The following is an 18,214-nucleotide window of genomic DNA, read 5'->3' on the forward strand; positions in this document are numbered from 1 at the left end:
ACAGCTGGCTCAGTGCAGAGGAACCTTGAGAAAATCTGGGATTGGGCCAACAGAAACCTCTGGAAGTTTTACAAGGAGTAGTGTCCAGTCCCACAGAGTGGAGAGATTAACCAAATTCATAAGGGCACACTGAGACCTGACACGGACCCTGAGGAGAAGGGTCTGGGCACTATGAGTGGCACCACAGGAGCCAGTGGTGCACGCTCACCATGAACAAGGCCAGCTGCATATGACGCTGTATTAAGGAGGAGCATGGGCCACCCAGACAACCTGAGTTAACATCCTTCTCATCTCAGAAGTTGTGTAGCCCCACACACACAGGTGTGTCCCAGTGTGGGGATCTCCATTTTAAAGTGGGAAGGAATTGGAGAGTGTCCAGAGAAGGTCTGCTGAGGTGGTACTTGGGACCTGGTGCATGTGACCTTTGTGAGACAGCTGAAAGACAAGGGCTTCTTTGGCCCAAAGTTCTGGATGTTCCAGAGAATACAGGAGTAGCCTGAGAGTTCTTGAAGGGTGGTTTCAGAGATGGTGGTGCTGTTCTTTGTAGTGCAATACAGTATAAGAAAGAAATAATGCCCTAATGTTAATCTTGGAAGGTCCAGGGTGGTCATAAGGAGAAAGAAATGTCACTCAAGAGCAGTGTTGTTGTGCAGCAGGTCACTCTGGATCAGCCCAAGGCTCTGTGTTTCACGGGAGGGCCAGGGAGGACAGAGAGATATCAGTAAAGGAAGGAAGATGCTCAGGTGAGAGCGAGGTGCAGTAGCAGGGTGGATGTGGACAGCCTGTGGGGAAGGAGGCAGAGGTGAAGCAATGCTGTAGGGCAGCCCGTGGTGGAGATGGCAGGGGGACGTGGAAAGGCTTAAAGTCCCCCAAAATGATGAGGTCTTTTTCCCGTTGTCAATGGCTGTTTTGTCTGCCACTGATGGCTATGAGACACCCTAGCCGCAGATCATTAGGGCGTCCTTGCCTCCTTGTCCATATCCAGCAGCCTGGGAGGTGTCGTACCATAGTCCTGCCCTTGGCACCACACCTTCCCAGATCACAGTGCCCCAGGAAGAGCCCTGAGCCACTTGTGAGGGACAGCATCTCCCTTCCTAGGGGCTGGGATTTAGGGCTGGACACTTTGGCTTAATGTGACACACCCAGGTTCACTCAGCATCAGAGCCACCTCTACATTGCCTTTGCCTGTCACCTCTGCCTCCAGGTTTCTGCTCTCACCAGCCCCAGGGAGGCTTTGTCAGTAATGTCCCTCAGTGGGACCCATTAAGGCTCCAAGAAACTTTGGAGTTTGCATCTGACTTTGACTTCTGGAAACGTTTCCTCAACTTCCTCTCAGTGTCTGAAGTTCATGGACTCCTCCCAAAACCCAGCAGAGAGGTTATTAAAATGCCTTGGGCTGGTCCTCTGCTGATGAGCTGTCCTGGCCCTGCGGCTCCTTAGGCGGCTCCCACATCTCTCCAGTCTCACCTCCCTGTGCCTGTTTGGCACTGACCCGATGTCACTGGAGAGTCCTCTTTGTGGGAACCTTGATTCATTGCTTCACTTGTGAGAAATTTCACCTTTGAGGTTGTTTCACCTTCTGAGTCTCCATTCACTCCCAGCCCAAGGCACATGGTGAGTCCCCATCCTGTCCTGACCTCTCTAAACTAATTTACAGAGAGACTGAACATGCCATCAGTCCAGTCATACATGATGCAGCCTGAGGAGGTAATGGGGAGCCCATACACCATCTCCACTGTCATTGGACTCCAAGAGAAGAGCTTTTAAAACCAGAATTTTTGGTCCAGTTGAACTCAATTTTCTGTGAGCATAACTCAAAACATGAGGAGAACACAAAGGCCAAAGGTTCTTTAAAAGAACAATTCCTTAGAAATTTTTTTTGGCAGCAACTTTGGCAGAAGTACCCAGCAGTCAGTCACTGCAGACGGTACATATAATTTTACTGAGGAGCTGCTATTGGACAGGTCACATCGGACACACTTTGGTACAAGACTCAGACATAAGAGGATCAAGCCTCAAAAGAGGTAATAGAACATAGAAAATCATACAGAAGTAGAATTATCACAGAGGAAAAAGATAAGATAACCTCTAAGAAACATGCAGAGAAGGGGAGGTAGGTTGTTGTCAGTGAAACTACGTCCATTGCGAGAGTTTCCATAGGGCATCCTTGAGCTCCTGGTTCCTCATGCTGTAGTTGAGAGGGTTCAATGCTGGAGGCACCAGTGAGTACAGAACAGTCACCGTCAGGTCCAGAGATGGGGAAGACATTGAGGGGGGCTTCAGGTAGGCAACCATGCCAGTACTGATAAACAAGGAGACCACAGCAAGGTGAGGGAGGCACGTGGAAAAGGCTTTGTGCCGTCCCTACTCAGAGGGGTTCCTCAGCACAGCCCTGAAGATCTGCACGTAGGACACAACAATGAAAACAAAACAGCCAAATGAGAAACAGAGACTAATCACAATAAGCCCAGCTTTTCTGAGGTAGGAGTCTGAGCAGGAGAGCTTGAGGATCGGGGGCATTTCACAGAAGAACTGGTCCACAGCATTTCCCTGGCAGAGTGGCAGTGAAAATGTATTGGCAGTGTGCAGCAGAGCAGTGAGAATCTCACTGCCCCAGGCAGCTGCTGCCATGTGGACACAAGCTCTGCTGCCCAGGAGGGTCCCATAGTGCAGGGGTCTGCAGATGGCAGCATAGCGGTCATAGGCCATGACAGTGAGAAGATAAAACTCAGCAGCTATAAAAAACAGGAAAAAAAAGACCCATGCAGCACATCCTGCATAGTAGATGGCCCTGGTGTCCCAGAGGGAATTGGCCATGGCTTTGGGAACAGTGGTGGAGATGCAGCCCAGGTCAAGCAGCGAGAGGTTGAGGAGGAAGAAGTACATGGGGGTGTGGAGGCGGTGGTCGCAGGCTATGGCAGTGATGGTGAGGCCGTTGCCCAGGAGGGCAGCCAGGTACATGCCCAGGAAGAGCCAGAAGTGCAAGAGCTGCAGCTCCCATGTGTCTGCGAATGCCAGAAGGAGGAACTCAGTGATGGAGCTGCTGTTGGGCATTTCCTTCCTCTCAACATGGGAGTCTGTCAAAGCACGAGAAGACAGTGAAGTGTTAGGAATGGCTTCTCTGAGAAAAACCTCTTCCATTTCTCATAGAACTCCCACTCCCCCAGCCTCCGTCGTTCCAGAAAGACCTTCATGCAGCTCCCTGGCTGAGCTCTGGGTTCTGCTGGCTGAGGGTGCAATGGGGAGCAGAGGATTCTGCTGTGGGCTCCTGAGGAGTCAGTGCTGCTGTGCACCAACCTGCAGGTAGGAACCAGGAGTGATCTCTGTTTAAATCCCCTCATGAAATCAGTGACATTTCAGCATTGTCCCTCCCAATTCAACCAACTGCAGAGCAGAGCTCTAGGGAGTTGGTTATGTTTCTTTTGTTCCTGCCCCCTGTCCCACCTGAGGAGGGTTTGATGAAGGCAGACATCCCTGGCATTTCTGCTACACTGCAGGTGCCATCCTGAGAGCCCTGGGAGGCAAAGGGACAGAGCCTTGGTGCACAGGGAGGACAGACAGTATGTCCATCTGTGCTGCTGTCAGCTGCCCCGGGCTCACAGCTCTCTGAGCCAGAGGATGAGCACACTCAGCTCTTCCCCTGAAAGGAACTGGATGCTGCACAGAAGAGAGGAACCCAGTTTCAGAATGCAGATGATCTCCACACTCCCCTCTCCAGGGAAGAGCTGTCAGCCTCTGGATGCCCTGAAGATGGAGTGTCCTTAACAGAGAGCCAGCTTCATCCTCACCCTCTGGACTGCATTGCCCAGAGACCCACAGGCCAGAGGAGGGCTTGGGCACTTTGCTCCCATGGACACATCTGCACGGCAAGGCCTGCAGGGTCAGTGGCTGAGCTGCTCCTGAACCCCCATCCCCAGAGAGCCCGAAAACAAGAGCAGCAGCAGCAGCAGGGGCAGGTAAAGAAAGAAGGAGAAATACCCAGTGCTTCTGCTCCGGCAGACAGGGCCAGAAAACATCTCTGTGTTGGCAGGGGCTAAGGAGCAGCTCAGATGAACCACGGTGATACCATACAGGTGATGGGGCTTTCAGCAGGCAATGGAAGAGGTGAAGGGACATTATCAGCCTCCTCACAGACCCACTGACCTTTCAGTCCAATGTCGTGGGAGTATCAGTCTCTTGTGCAAACCTGACAGCTCCTTTGCTCTTTTCCCCCACAAACACAGCAAGAAACTGAAAGCACAGACTTCAGAAAGCACCTTTCCTTCCAGGTATCCCCTGTCCTGATACGCTTTTTAGAAAGCTTCCTCTGGAAATGTCCTGCAGAGATCCACAGCTCAATAAGACAGGAACGCTGCTAAGGGTCACTCTATCCACGCACAGCTTCTCCCTCCGTGCCCTTGCGAGCTCCCCAGAAGGCTGATTCCAGCAACCACTGGACTCCCTGCCCCAGCACACAGCCTCTGGGGCACAGGGACCCTGCTCTGAAGGACAGCCCTGGGCACCCCTGGTTGCACACACACGTTCACACCCTGCAGCCGTCCCTGGGAGAAGGCAGCCGTTGTGCCCTGTGTATCTGGCAGTGAAGCAGGGAATCCCTGCTCTGGAGCATCTCCTCCTCCTCTACACTGGAGAGAGATCTCTGTGGGCCATGGCAGCTGGACGAGACCCCTCCAGGAAGCTCCTGTTCATTGCCCTGCAGCCAGAGACTTACCGTGCAGAGGGCTGTGAAGGTTTCTCCTCCAGTGAGCTCTCAGCCCAGGCTGCCTTTAACCTCTCTCTGCCCTGCCTGTCCCCACTCAGTGTCTGCAGCAGTGCCCTCAGCCCTGCTGTGCTTTGCAGAGCAGCTGCTCCTGGGCAGAGCTGTCTCTCTGCCATTCTGCCTCCTTGCCGTGAGCTTCCTGCGTCCCAGGAGCCTGGAGCAGCTCAGCAGCAGAGGACCAGCCCAAGCCACTGTAATGACCTCTCTGGTGCATTTTGGGCCAAGTCCATGAACCTCACCGTGGTGAGGCAGTTGATGAAACCTCTCCAAGGCTTCTTGGAGACTTAATGGGTCTCACTGAGGGACGTTACTAACAAAGCCTCCCTGGGGCTGGTTAGAGCTGAAATGACAGGGAAAAACAATGTAAAGGTGGAACAGATTTTGAGTAAACCTGGATGTGCTATATATGAAGCCAGAGGGCCAAGCCCTGACCCCTAGGCACTGGAAAGGGAGATCCTGTCCCTCACAAGTTCCTTGAGACTTTTTCTGGGGCAGTGTGATGTGGGGATGATGTGCAACGCCAAGTGCAAGAAGAGGCTGTGACACCTCCCTGCTCCTGAGTGGGGAAGAGGAGTCCATGAGGCCCTGGTGCTGTCATGATAAAGTTTCTCCTAGTCGCACAGAAAACAGCCATGGCCAAGGGGAGAAAGATGTCAGCTCTGATGAGGGTATTCAGCATTGTCAGCTCCCTCAACAATCTCCAACACAGCCAGTCCTCTGCTGCCCTACGCCTGCACCTGTTCCCTTGTAAGCTGTGGACACCTAATCCTCTTCTTGTTCTCATCTAAGCATCTCACTACCACTATCGATTTCTCTCCACCGTCCCTGGCTGTGCCTTGTCACACAAAGCCTTGGGCTGGTCCAAACTCCCTCTGGGAGGGGACACACACACACACACAAATCCATCCACTCTCAGTCCATTGTTCAAGGAGCTGAAGTCTCTGATCGTGCTGCTCTGAGCCTGCGTCTAAGCAGGCAAAAGCGCAAGTACCTCAGCATCCCAATAGAGGGCATGTACACGAGACTCCATCTTGGAAGACCTCTTCTGGGCACTCTCCAGTTCCTGCCACGTTCTCTAGAGCAGGAAACCCAACAGAGGGATGCATCAGTCAAAATTTGGCCACAACAGTTCTCAGATGAGGGGGGATGGTAACTCCCCTTTTCTGAGTGGCCACATGGTTCCTAATGCAACCGCCTACCCAGCTGATCTCACTTGTGGTGAGCATGTTCTACTGGCTCATATGGCATCCCTCCTTGGGCCCAGGCCCTCCTCCTTAGGGTCCCTGCTCAGCCAGCCAGGTCCTAGCCTGCCCTGAGGTACAAGGTTATTCTTTCCCCTCAAAGCAGGACTTGTTGCTTCTCCTTGTAAACTTCAGGATGTTTCTGTTGGCTGAATCCCAGAGATTCTCAGGGTTCTCCCAGAATGATGCTCCATTGTGACAGCTGTTAATCTTGCAGGCAGCTGGCTCACCCTGATTTTGGTGTCTCTCGCAAGAAAACAGCGTGAGTTGCAGGGCACTACAAATACTAAATTAAGGTATTAATTCAATGAAATTGCTTTCAAATATAGAATTATCCATGCTGACCACCTCAGGAAGAGCTACAAAGCAAGCCAAGCCAAGACCAGTGTGGAAAGAGCAAACAAAGGAGGGCTGTTTGTATGGGAGGCGCTAAGGATGATCAAAGGGAAGATCTCTGGTGGGGGAAAAGAGGGGAAAAGGAAACAGCAGATGAAGCAAAGGGTACGATCAAGGATGTGTGGAAGTACCTCCCAAGCAGCTCTGCATGTGACCAGCAGTGACTTGCAGAAGACAAGAAAGATTTTCTGACCAGTCATGTTTGCTCACTTCCATGGTCATGAGGAACCAGAGTGCTTTCCCTAGCATGGTCAAGGGAAGACCTGTGGTCGAAGGAAATGCACCATCACTGGTGCTGCAAGGCAGCTCAGGAGGTCTCTAAGCCAACCTCCTCACAGGAAGGTCTCATCACCATTGCACAGCGTCTAGACCTGAACTATTTTGGATGTAGTGTAAAAAGTGCTGAGCAGAAGGAGATAATGACTTCTTCTGCCTGTGGTGCTCTCATGCAGCCCTGGATGCTGTTGGCCACCTTCTCTGCTGGGTCATATTCTGCCTCATGAAACTGAAGGATGAGCACAGCCTTTTCCCACAGAGCTGTTGCCCAGCCACACAGGACCTGGCATCTGTCACTGCAGCCTGGAATTTCCCTGCTCAGTCCTTGGGTCTTCTTAGAAGATCAACACAAGACTTGCTTGTTGCTTCCTCCACTCATTATGACATCACAAAATGTCTCGGAACAGCCTTGCTGTGACATCATCCTGGTCTCTCAGCATCCTAAGATCCATCCCATCTGGTGCAATGGACTCTTAAGGACTGACCTTACCTAAGTAACCTCTGACTCCATCTCCATCCACTGCTGTGTTTTGGCTGGGCCCTGCCTTTTAGGCACACGCAACTCAGAGACCTTGCTGGAGAAGACAAAGGCCAAGAGTACCTCCAACCTATCTAGTCCTCCTCTTACTAAACCCAGCAGTGGCCACACATTCTCTTCATTTCTTCTTGACCTTTTCCTCAAGTAGGAACAGCTGATTGTTGTGCCCCTAAACTCCCTTGCAGGTCTCAACTCTGCAGCTTTCCTAAAACCAACCCTATTTCTCAATTCCTTCTTTCTTTCAAGTCTCCGCATCCATCTCCTGTATGCTTCCTTTTTGCCATGGAGCTTGCCCAGGAATTTCCTGCTTCCTCAAGCTTCTCTCCTGAATATCTCTTCTTCTTTTCCTGACTGTTGGTGCAGATGGTCTTGGACTTGAAAAGCGCTGTCCTTGAAGACCAGCTCTACTGAGCTCTGCTGCCCTTCTGTGCTGCTCACATGGGCTCCCCCACTACAAATCACAAGACTAGGCCAAAGCCTCCTCCTCTGAGGTCGGGCATCTGCACTTTTCTATTTTCCTTCCTCATTCTCCTTGGGAGGTGAGACCCTGTTACCTAATGATCGTGACGACTAAGGCTGACTCTGGCTTTCACATCCCTCACCAGATCTTCCCTCTTGGTGAGTAACAGATGCAAATGACTTTCACCATTGTTGGCCCATCTGACACCCCATCTACAGAGACCTGTTTCCCAAAGTGTCCCAAGACCCTTCAGCAACCTCCACAATATTTGGCATGCTGATTTGCTCCCCTTCCAGGTGCTCCCAGCGTCAATGGTCGTGAAATTCTCCATGAGGACTTGAATGGCTTCTTTATCTCCCACAACAGTGTGCTCCTCAGCCTGAGGACATTGAAGCATGTTTGGCCTGGAGGTGAAGCCCATCCCAGCCAAGAAAGAGAGGATTTTGAAAGCGGTTTTGGGTGAGGACATCCTGTGATAGAGGAACATCATGAAACCTGTTGGATTAATCCATGATGGTATCATCAATGGGAAGGTTAAACGATGGGGAGAGAAGAACCAGGAGGGTTTGAGAGTGACGGAACACTTGCAGAGACCTCCGTGGGAGATGTTTTGTGTTCATGTGCTGTCATACGTCTACTGGATGGAGAAGGAACAGACCTTGTGTCTCTGCAGCGGTGGGATTCAGTCACTGGCCAAAGGCACTGAATTGGTCTGAGGTGCCCTGGCTGGTGCCCGTCACACCGCTGCTCTGAATGGGGCTGGGGTTCCTGCACAGGGCTGCTGCTGTCTGTGCCAGCTGCATGCAGCTGTGCTGCAGAGCCCTGGCGTCTCGCGTAGCACTACAAGCCCATGCTTGGCCATCAAACCGACATTCAACTGCCCTGATTGAGGTCAGGCAGAGGAAGGACGTATGTGGGACAAGTGCCATTCTAGCCAAAGGACAGGTGGAAAATACAGCTGATGGTGAAGAGAAAGGGAAAATGTGTTCTCCCTGTTCTATTCCACGTGCTCCCCTGAACACCTCTGCCCTCTGTCCTGAACATCATGACTAGGGATAAGTTCGCTTGTCCTGCATGTGGGCTTCTGCTGTCCTTTCACCTCCTCAAAGGGATTCCCCACCAGCCTCCAAGAGACACCTTCAGGTGCTGGCCTGTCTCTCAGCACTGCCTCATGACAGCTTGCAGCCAGCTCCATGGAGAGGGATGCAAGATTTGCTTCTTGCTTCCTCCACTCGTTATGACATCACAAAATGTCTCGGAACAGCCTTGCTGTGACATCATCCTGGTCTCTCAGCATCCTAAGATCCATCCCATCTGGTGCAACGGACTCTTAAGGACTGACCTTACCTAAGTAACCTCTGACTCCATCTCTGTTGGATACCTGGAGTACCAGGGACACTTAGTGAACAATCCAGACCGAATGGAATTGTTATGTTTGTGAGCAGCAGGCCTCAAGGATATCACTGAAGTCGCCTGTGGGAAAATAATGAAGCCGATTGTGAGAAATTAATGAGGCTTCCGGTGAGAAAGTAAACGAAGCAACCTTGAAGAAGATCATAAACAACTTTGAGAAATTGAAAATATGAAAATTACAGGACTTTCCAGCTTAACGGACATTCCAGATGAGCTAACTGCAAGTAGGAGGGATATGCAAATGTAACTATTAGAGCTTAAGCCAATCACGCAATGACTAGTAGGCATATTTTATCTTAGCAATATAAATATGTGCACCTGCGACTAATAAATCGAACTATGCTTATTACTCATATTTAGTCTTTGTCGTACGTTCCTCCATCGCTCGCAAATGGCGCCCAAACAGGGACAACCAGAAGACACTGCTATCGGAGCGGCGGAGGCAGAGAAGTACCGGGAGCAGTGAGCAGGGGGCAAGATCGACTACGCATTTGTCCTTCAGATGCGACGATCCGGAGCCTGAACTGCTGAAACAGGGGTTCGCCGTCTGCCAGGGCTACAGGACAAGCTGCAAAAAAGGGGTGTCTTAATCAGGGAGCACCAATTGTGAAATTGCCGGCAGTAATGGAAAAGGAGGTAGCCCTAGAATTATTATGCTCTCTATGAGAGGACTGAGTTATGACTTGGCCGTCCTAGAAGCTTTGCTGCAGTGGGCAAAGAAAAGGGAATTAATCCCCACAGTTGATTATGCTTTTGAACTCTAACTGTAGATATGCGGGCACCAGAGGGAAAAACTGCCAAAGACTTTTCACCACCATCAGATGTACCACCGCCAGGCACCCCGCCACGCTGCGCCAGTGCAGGCTCAGTCACAAGGCTTTTCGCCAGTGCCAACAGCTCCGGTTTATCCCCTGTTACCACCTTATTGCCTGCCACCACGGCGTGAGGAAGAGGGGGATGAACATTCATCTGGCTTGAAGGATGCACAGCTGCAAGAGACTCTAAAAAGGCTGGAAGCCCTAGAGGTTCGCCTAGAAGCGTCGCTGGGAAACTTGTCAACTCCTTTGCCTGTGCCACATCGAGACCTGCCAGCATCCAACCTATTCGTTCCGAACGGAGCATCGGGTGAGATCAGTGCTTTTGCACCTTTGCAAGGGATGCCGGCAGGAGGGGCCGGGGATCCGAATCCAACAGCGCAGTGGGGTGCAAACTCAAATGCTGATGGGAGCGGGACCCTACACACGATCTCATTGGCAAGCGCAATTTGCTACCGAAGTGTTACAACTGGGCCAAGATTTGGCTTATAGAGCGCTTGCTAGGGTGCACGATGAAAAGTCCGGACCTGCCTTTACGGCAGTAAGGCAAGGTCCCACAGAACCATATGGGAAATTTATTGATCGGTTGCACACTGCAATTCTGGCTCACCCTGATCTGGATGATGACATGAAAGCAAAGTTCTTAGATATGCTTGCCTTTAATAATGCTAATGAAAAAACTGAGAGAGCCCTTAGCGTGCTGCCAAAAGGATCTAGTACAGGGCAACTGCTGGAAGCTGCCGAGCGAATGTTAGAACAAGAAAAGCTACAGTCATGGCTGCTGCTGTAGGTGCAGCAGTTAAACCGTTGATATCAATAAAGCGGCACGTGATTAACTGTCTGTAACCCCCATTCCCTCTTCCTGCCCCCCCGCCCCCCATCCCTGTCCCGCCCAGGGGGCAGGGGAGGGAGGTGGAGATGGTGTTAAGCCCGGGAAGAGGGAGGGGTGGTGGAAGGTTGTCTTGTTCCCTTTTTCCTTATCCTGCTTTGGTTTTAGTGATGGTCTGTTTTGCTTGTAGCGGTGGCTTTAAGGATCCCTCCCTATTCTTGTCTTAAACCTCGGGTTTTAGTTTTCTTTCCTCTTATATGCCTGGGGCCACGGCCACCGCCAGGTGCCCCCACACCCCCGCCCCTGACATGGTTAACAGATACTCCTGTCTGAGTCGAGCTTTGTATAAGTGGAAGGACCGTTCCCTCTTATAACATGGGGGAAGGGATACGCTTATGTCTTTACAGCAGCAGTAAACAAGTGGATCCCTGTCTGTATCATCTGCGGGTAAGCCTTTCAGAACATGTTTGGTTGACCTGCCAGATACCGGTAGGACGGCAACTCTGTGTAAAACAGCAGCAACCATGAGTGGTAAAACTACAAAAGATGGAACTTTTTGGGATCAGTAAAGATGGACTTCTGTCTATTTTTTTTTTTAACTATTCAAGAGCTAATGTTTCTAGAGGGGTAATGATTGTAAATGCTTTAAGATCTATACATTGCAACAACACAGCTTGACGTAATCATGAGAGCACATATCAAAATCCAGACAGCATAAAAGACCTAAACGAAGCATACATAGCATTGAATCTGGTTGCCAATACAGAGTTTTGGAAACAAAGTAAAATTATTGCTGCTTCAGTCTTTACACCTGGTGTGGCAAGTGCCTAGGCATTAACGATGCTAAATAAATTGGGTTGTTGGCTTGCTAAGTAAATAAATACAACTGCATTGGCACTATCAATGCTGTTAACTGATGTAGATTCTATATACTATGCTACTTTACAAAACAGAACCGCTGTTAGCCTGTAGAGCACATATTTGACAGGCCTTGTTGCATGTGCTGACCACACGTGCAGCAACACCTGGTTAGTACTCTTTCACTGAATCTGCTGAGGGTATCAACAGGGGTGGCTCGGAGCGGAGGGGAGAGGACGGACCCAGAGCACACTTTATTTACAACAGGGGACGCCCTGAAGGTGCTGCGCCTGCCTCCCTTCTCTGCTCTGACCCGGCTGAGAACCATCCTCTTGCTCAGCGGTGTCTTTGGCATAGTTGGGTTAGTAACAGAATAGATCAGCAATAGATTTTTTTATTATTGGCACAAAATCATGATTGTCAGGATTTTGATGGGCTTTGCTGCATGAATCTGTCTGATCATTCGGAATCTATTCACCAAAGTATTCAAAACTTGCAAAAAGGAGTACAAAAACAGCAACAAAGTGATGGTTTTGATATATTCCGAAATCTTTTGGTGACTTGATATAAGCTTGTTACTAATAGCTGTAGGATGCTTATTCATTCCTTTTATATATGTATTTTGATCTATATTCTGTGTCTTAAAATGTGTGCAGACTTTAATAGATAAAGCATTGAAACAATCCTCTTCTCATAAACAAAGAAGGGGGAGATGTGGTATTTCGCTGAGCCAGTATGGTATCAGTGAAAGCACACCGACCTTGGGGGAGGAATGCAATCATGCTCTCAGGAAGAAAGCCATGGAATGAGAAGGGAAGCTTTAAGATACAAAACATTGTTAGCAGAATTTATGGCTTGTTTGAACAGAGGCTTGCAAAAAACTAGTCATTGCTCTTGTAGATTAGAAAGTTACTGGAGTTGTTATGTCTGTAATAGGAGAAGAATGCTGTAGTAGAAGATTACTAGAAAGTAGTGAAACTTAGTTTTGCTTAGCAATCATGAATATGTATAATGTGTGATCAGTAATTTTATTAACTAAGCTTGTGTGTGGCATAACTGGGTGGTTGCTGTCCTTGGTTAAAATCGGAATTGTGATACTAGGCATCACACTGGGTATAATCATTAACATTCCGTGCTTGGTCACCTGCCTGCAAAGGTGATACAGAGAATACTACATCAGGGCGCGCACGCCATACGGCATCAGTTCCGACTGCCCATCTCACACACTCGGGCTGTAGTGGCAGCCTGTCCAGCATGTCAAGCAGCAAAGCCGAACCAGGCCTTATACTCCCCAGGCATTAGCCCCAGGGGTATGCTCCAAACCAGGTATGGCAAGTTCATATCACAGACTATGCGCTATTTGGACGTCTGTTCAGGTTTTGTAAGTGAGGGGGGGCCTAAGGTGGTAGCTTCTGTAGGAAACTGCTAGAAGTTGCTCTCCTTTGTTTAGTGGACTCGGCCGGGCCTAGGGCGGACCCGCTGCTGGCCAAGGCCGAGCCGATTGGTAGCAGAAAGTTCCGTGATAACGCCTCTGAGATAACGTATTTCAGTAGGGGAAAACAGGAAAAGAAGAGAAGATGTGAAGCAGCTGAGCGGGGGGCAGAGGGGGGAAGGCCTTGTGGGCCTTGCACCCCTCACCCTCTGGCCTCCTGCTGGGCAGCAGACTGAGCCCAACTCGGCCCGGCCTGGCTGCAAGAAGTGGAGAGGAGATGAAAAGTGAATAAGATGTAAAAAGGATCCTGAGAGGCGTCTGCCAGCCTATTGTGAGGAACAGCTGCAGACACCAAGGTCAGTGAAGAAGGAGGGGGAGGCATAATGTGGCTCCTGGCCAAGATTCCTCTGCAACTTGTGGTGAAGATGAGCTGTCCCCCTGCAGGTGGAGCAGGTTGTCCCCCTGCGGCCCATGGAGGTCCACGGAGGAGCAGAGATCCACCTGCAGCCCGTGGAGGACCCCACGCCAGAGCAGGTGGAGGCCTGAAGGAGGCTGTGGCCCGTGGAGGGCCTGCTGGGACAGCTGTTCTAGAGGGACTGCACCCTGTGGAAGAGATGGCCCACGCCGGAGCAGTTTCACGAAGGACTGTAGCCCATGGGAGGGACCCCACGCTTGGAGCAGAGGAGGAATGCAAGGAGTTCTTCCCCCGACGATGACACAGCGGCATAAAACAACGCGTGATGAACTGACCGCGACCCCCATTCCCTTTCCCCACCCTGTGCCGCTTGGGAGGGGAGGTAGTATAGATAATGTTGAGCCTGGGAAGAGGGAGGGGTGGGGGGAGGTTATCTTGTTCCCTGTCTCATTCTCCTGCTAATTTTAGAAATAAATGAATGTTTTTGCCCAAGTTGAGTCTGTTTTGCCCATAACGGTAACTTTAAGGATTCTCTCCCCGTCCTTATCTCAAACCTTGAGCTGTTTTTTTTATATCATCTCCATGGAGCTGGCTGCAAGCTGTCATGAGGCAGTGCTGAGAGACAGGCCAGCACCTGAAGGTGTCTCTTGGAGGCTGGTGGGGAATCCCTTTGAGGAGGTGAAAGGACAGCAGAAGCCAATATGCAGGACAAGCGAACTTTTCCCTAGTCATGATGTTCAGGACAGAGGGCAGAGGTGTTCAGCTGAGCACGTGAAATATTGTGGAGTCAGCCCCGGCCTTAGGACTCCCAGATGTGAGTAAGCCATTTCTTCTTTTCTCTCATGAAAAGCAGGGCATTGCCCTGGGAATATTGGTACAGGATCTGGGTCCGCATCGACGGGCAGTTGCCTACCTCTCTAAGCAGTTAGACGCGACTGCAAAGGGCTGGCCTGGATGCCTACGGGCGGTTGCAGCTGTGATACTGAACATAGGAAGCCTGAAACACAGGAAGCCTGAAAGTTTACTCTGGGCCAGAAAATGACTGGTTTTGTGTCCCATGCAGTGTCAGCAGTACTGGAAGCAAAGGGTGGGCACTGGCTCTCTCCACAAAGATTCCTGCGATATCAAGCTGTGATAGTGGAACAGGATGATGTGGAAATCGTGGTCACTAACATTGTCAACCCAGCTTCTTTTCTCCGTGGGAACACAGGAGAACCGGTGCATCATGACTGTTTGGAAACCATCGAAGCAACATACGCAAGCCGCCCAGACCTGAAGGATAGCCCCATAAAAAACGGGGAAAACTGGTTAACAGACGGGAGCAGCTATGCCTTGAATGGCAATTGACATGCAGGATACGCCATCACCACCAGTCAAGAGGTAATAGAATCAGGGCCTTTGCCCATGAACACCTCCGCACAGAAGGCAGAAATAATTGCCCTAACCCGAGCCCTGGAGTTGGTCCAGGGCAAAACTGTGAACATTTATACAGACTCAAAATATGCCTTCAGAGTTGTGCACGCACATGGAGCAATTTGGAAAGAAAGAGACTTATTGAACTCCCAAGGGAAAAATATCAAACATGCAGAAGAAATTCTGAAGCTACTAGAAGCTGTCCAACTCCCTGAGAAAGTGGCAATTATGCATATTAAGGCACACCAGAAAGTGAGCTCAGATTTGGAAAAAGGGAATGAACTGGCGGACAGAGAGGCAAAACAAGTGGCCAAAACGAAGGTAAAAATAGAAGGGGCTCTAATTCCTGATAGGCAAATGTCCCTACAAGGTAAGCCAAAATATAGCAAAGAAGATCAGAAACTTATTACAGACTTAGAAGGGTCATATAATGAAGAGGGGTGGGCTTATACCCCACAGGGAAGACTAATTATTCCCTCTTGTTTACTGTGGCACTTGATACGGGAGGAACATAGAAAAAGGCATTGGGGAACAGAGGCTCTGTATAAACATTTGATAAGAGAAATCGTGGCTAGAAACTTATATACCACAGTGAGACAAGTGACTCAACAGTGTGACCTTTGCCTCCAGACTAATCCAAAAAATACTCCCAAACCAGAAATGGGCCAGATGAGGAAGGGCAATGGGCCTGGACAACAATGGCAGGTTGATTTTACAGAACTTCCAAGAAAAGGGGGGCACTGATATTTAGTGGTATTAACTGACACCTTTTCAGGTTGGCCAGAAGCGTTCCCAACTAGGATAGCCAAGGCTCGGGAGGTAACTAAAATATTGGTACAAGAGATAATACCACGTTTTGGGGTTCCGGCAACCATATCCTCTGACTGAGGACAACATTTTGTCTCAAAAATAGTACAACAAATCAGCCACCATTTAGGTATAGATTGGCAACTTCATACCCTGTATCACCCTCAGTCGAGTGGCCAAGTGGAGAAAATGAACCACTTAATCAAACAGCAAATTGTGAAACTGGGACAAGAAGCAAACCTGACATGGCCTCAGTCTCTCCCTTTAGCCCTTTTGCGTATACGAACAAGACCAAGGGCGAGGGAAGGACTGAGCCCCTTTGAAATTTTGTATGGACGACCCTATGGAATACAAAAAGGGATATCTATGCAATTGGGGACGAAATTATGACATCCTACATGGTGGCATTGAGCAAACAGCTCAATAAAATTAGAAAGCATGTAATTGGGACCCAGGGAAGAGGTCTAGATGAACCTGTACATGATATACAACCTGGAGATTATATATATGTAAAGTCTCTTGCAGAAAAAACCCTGGAACCACAGTGGGAAGGACCGTATCAGGTACTCCTCACCTCCTTCACAGCAATCAACATCAGAGAACAGAGTGCCTGGATACACCACACCAGGGTAAAAAGAGCACCGAAGTCTACATGGAGGGTCACACAAGTACAGCCTCAAAAACTTATATTATCACGATGCTAGTCGTTATCCTGACAAGTATAGCTTTGTTCATAATCCTTTTTATAACAGTTCGGTGTGGCTTCTGGTATTTCCAGAGCATGAAAAATTCCTATAGTAATTGGAAGAAAAAACAATTACGACAGAGGCTTGAGTCTAACCAATACTTGGAGAAAGTGCTAAATAAATAAACATTGTGCCAGAATTAGGTATAGTAAAAGAATTTACTAATTCTCTAGAAAATGGGGGAATGAGAAGAGGGGCTAAGGAAACTTTAATAGATATGGCATTTATTGATTATTGCTGTCCATGCTAATACAAATGGCGCTTTATGCTTTGCTAACTAGCTATTGTAAAAACTACCCGAGGGGGGGAAGTCTTGCATTCCCCAACCGAGGGGCCTTGCTTTGTGCTTTAAACTCTTTATCTGAAGTGCGAAGTCCTGCACCTCCCACACAAGGACAGTCCTGATAAGAACCAAGGGGCCTCCTGCGAGAAGTCCTGCACCTCCCACAGAAGGACAGTCCTGATACCTAAATGACCTCTTGGAACTAATTATAATACCTAAATGACCTCTTGGAACTAATTTTAATACGGAGCGGGGATAGCTCATGCATATGTATAGGCGTGGTTTTTTAACTTCATGTATATGTAACACTTGGTTGTATAAAATTCAAAGTGAATTGCCACACCAGGCGTGCACGATTTTGGCGGGACTACCCCCTGTGCTGCCCGGTGCCAAATAAACATACCTACTTTACAATCTTACAGATTGTGGAGTCTGCTTTCCGCACGTCAGTTTCAGCTGGGACGGAGCTAAAAACATCACAAACCCACGGATGGGTCTTTCTGGTTCAAACAACCATCTCCACGATCTTTCCCCAGTCTCCCAAGAGCAGATCCTCACGCACGCTGCGGGCGAGGAGAGAGCCCCTGGCGCGTGCCCAAACGTGGGCCTGAGCCATCAGCAGCCTGAGCTGCGCCCCCCTGGCCAGAGCGGGCGGCCACCCCCAACAAGAGCAGCCCTCCCCGGGCCGGGCACCGCGCAGCAGCACCCACAGCCGGGCCTGGCGCCACCGCCACAGCCCAGGCTCCGCCCAGAGCCGCCCTGGCCGCGGGGATCTGAGGAGCCAGCGCCAGCCTGGGGCACGCAGCCGCACAGGGCCTGCACCTGCGGGGGTGCCGGCTCTGATTGGTGCCCTGGCTGTCACTCTGCCCTCATCTGCCTCAGATTGGTGCCCTGGGCTGTCACAGTGCCCTGGGCTGTCACTCTGCCCTGGTTTGGGCCTGCCCTTCCCTGTGGGGATGCTGCCTCTGATTGGCCCCCGGGGGGGTCAGGCTGCTGGGCCGCAGTGCCCGCCCTTCACCTGAGGTGCTCCGTCCTCTGATTGGCTGCGTGGGCTTTGCCCCTTGCCCCATCCATCAAGTGATGGGTCAGGCAGCTTATCAATCGTCCGTGTGCTGCTCTCGCGCAAGGCGTGATTGGTGCAGCCGGCACGCCCCGCCCCTGCAGGTGGCCCAACTTTCCTGGTCTTGCTGCCTTTCCTGCGGGCTTCACAGTCTGATTGGTTGGTAACATATCAATCACATGCCTTGCCCCAGCCTCCTCAAGTGTGATTGGCTCTCTTGGGTCCACTTACTCCCCACTGGACGTTGGGGAACGGCCGTTGCCAAGTAACTAGCTCTGCCTCCTCACTCACCATTGGTGCAAATCTGTCACCCTCCCTGCCCTCTTGCCAGCCTCTCCCAGGCGACTGGTCCATCCGCCTGCCTGTCAAACAGGAACTCTCCCTCCCCCCTGCCTCCCCAGCTGCCAGAGCTGGGCCCTGGGCTGCGCCCCCTCCCCAGGACCCCCGAGCCCTCCCCAGCGTGGCCCCCCGCC

At 50.5% G+C, this 18,214-nt stretch overlaps 1 protein-coding gene across 1 annotated transcript; it reads right to left on the bottom strand.

Moving 5' to 3' along the window:
* Positions 1 to 2,133: 2,133 nt before the first annotated feature.
* On the bottom strand, positions 2,134 to 2,709 carry LOC147596516 (olfactory receptor 5A1-like). Its single transcript, XM_086771463.1, has 3 exons — positions 2,641 to 2,709; positions 2,369 to 2,400; positions 2,134 to 2,302 (listed from the first exon to the last, which is right to left on the bottom strand). The coding sequence occupies exons 1-3, from the start codon at positions 2,707 to 2,709 to the stop codon at positions 2,134 to 2,136; spliced, it is 270 nt and encodes an 89-aa protein (XP_086627589.1).
* Positions 2,710 to 18,214: the final 15,505 nt, after the last annotated feature.

Source organism: Chlamydotis macqueenii, chromosome Z, assembly GCF_036417535.1.
Source record: "Chlamydotis macqueenii isolate bChlMac1 chromosome Z, bChlMac1.mat, whole genome shotgun sequence".
Lineage (NCBI taxonomy): Eukaryota > Metazoa > Chordata > Aves > Otidiformes > Otididae > Chlamydotis > Chlamydotis macqueenii.

What these genes read in the sequence shown, in the direction of transcription:
- LOC147596516 (XM_086771463.1), bottom strand. Translation starts at nt 2,709, where the DNA reads ATGGCCTATGACCGCTATGCTGCCATCTGCAGACCCCTGCACTATGGG. An exon ending in CCCTCCTGGGCAGCAGAGCT is followed by an intron (nt 2,401 to 2,640) that starts TGTGTCCACATG and finishes TCCTACGTGCAG; the next exon opens with ATCTTCAGGGCTGTGCTGAG. An exon ending in GTGCTGAGGAACCCCTCTGA is followed by an intron (nt 2,303 to 2,368) that starts GTAGGGACGGCA and finishes CTTGTTTATCAG; the next exon opens with TACTGGCATGGTTGCCTACC.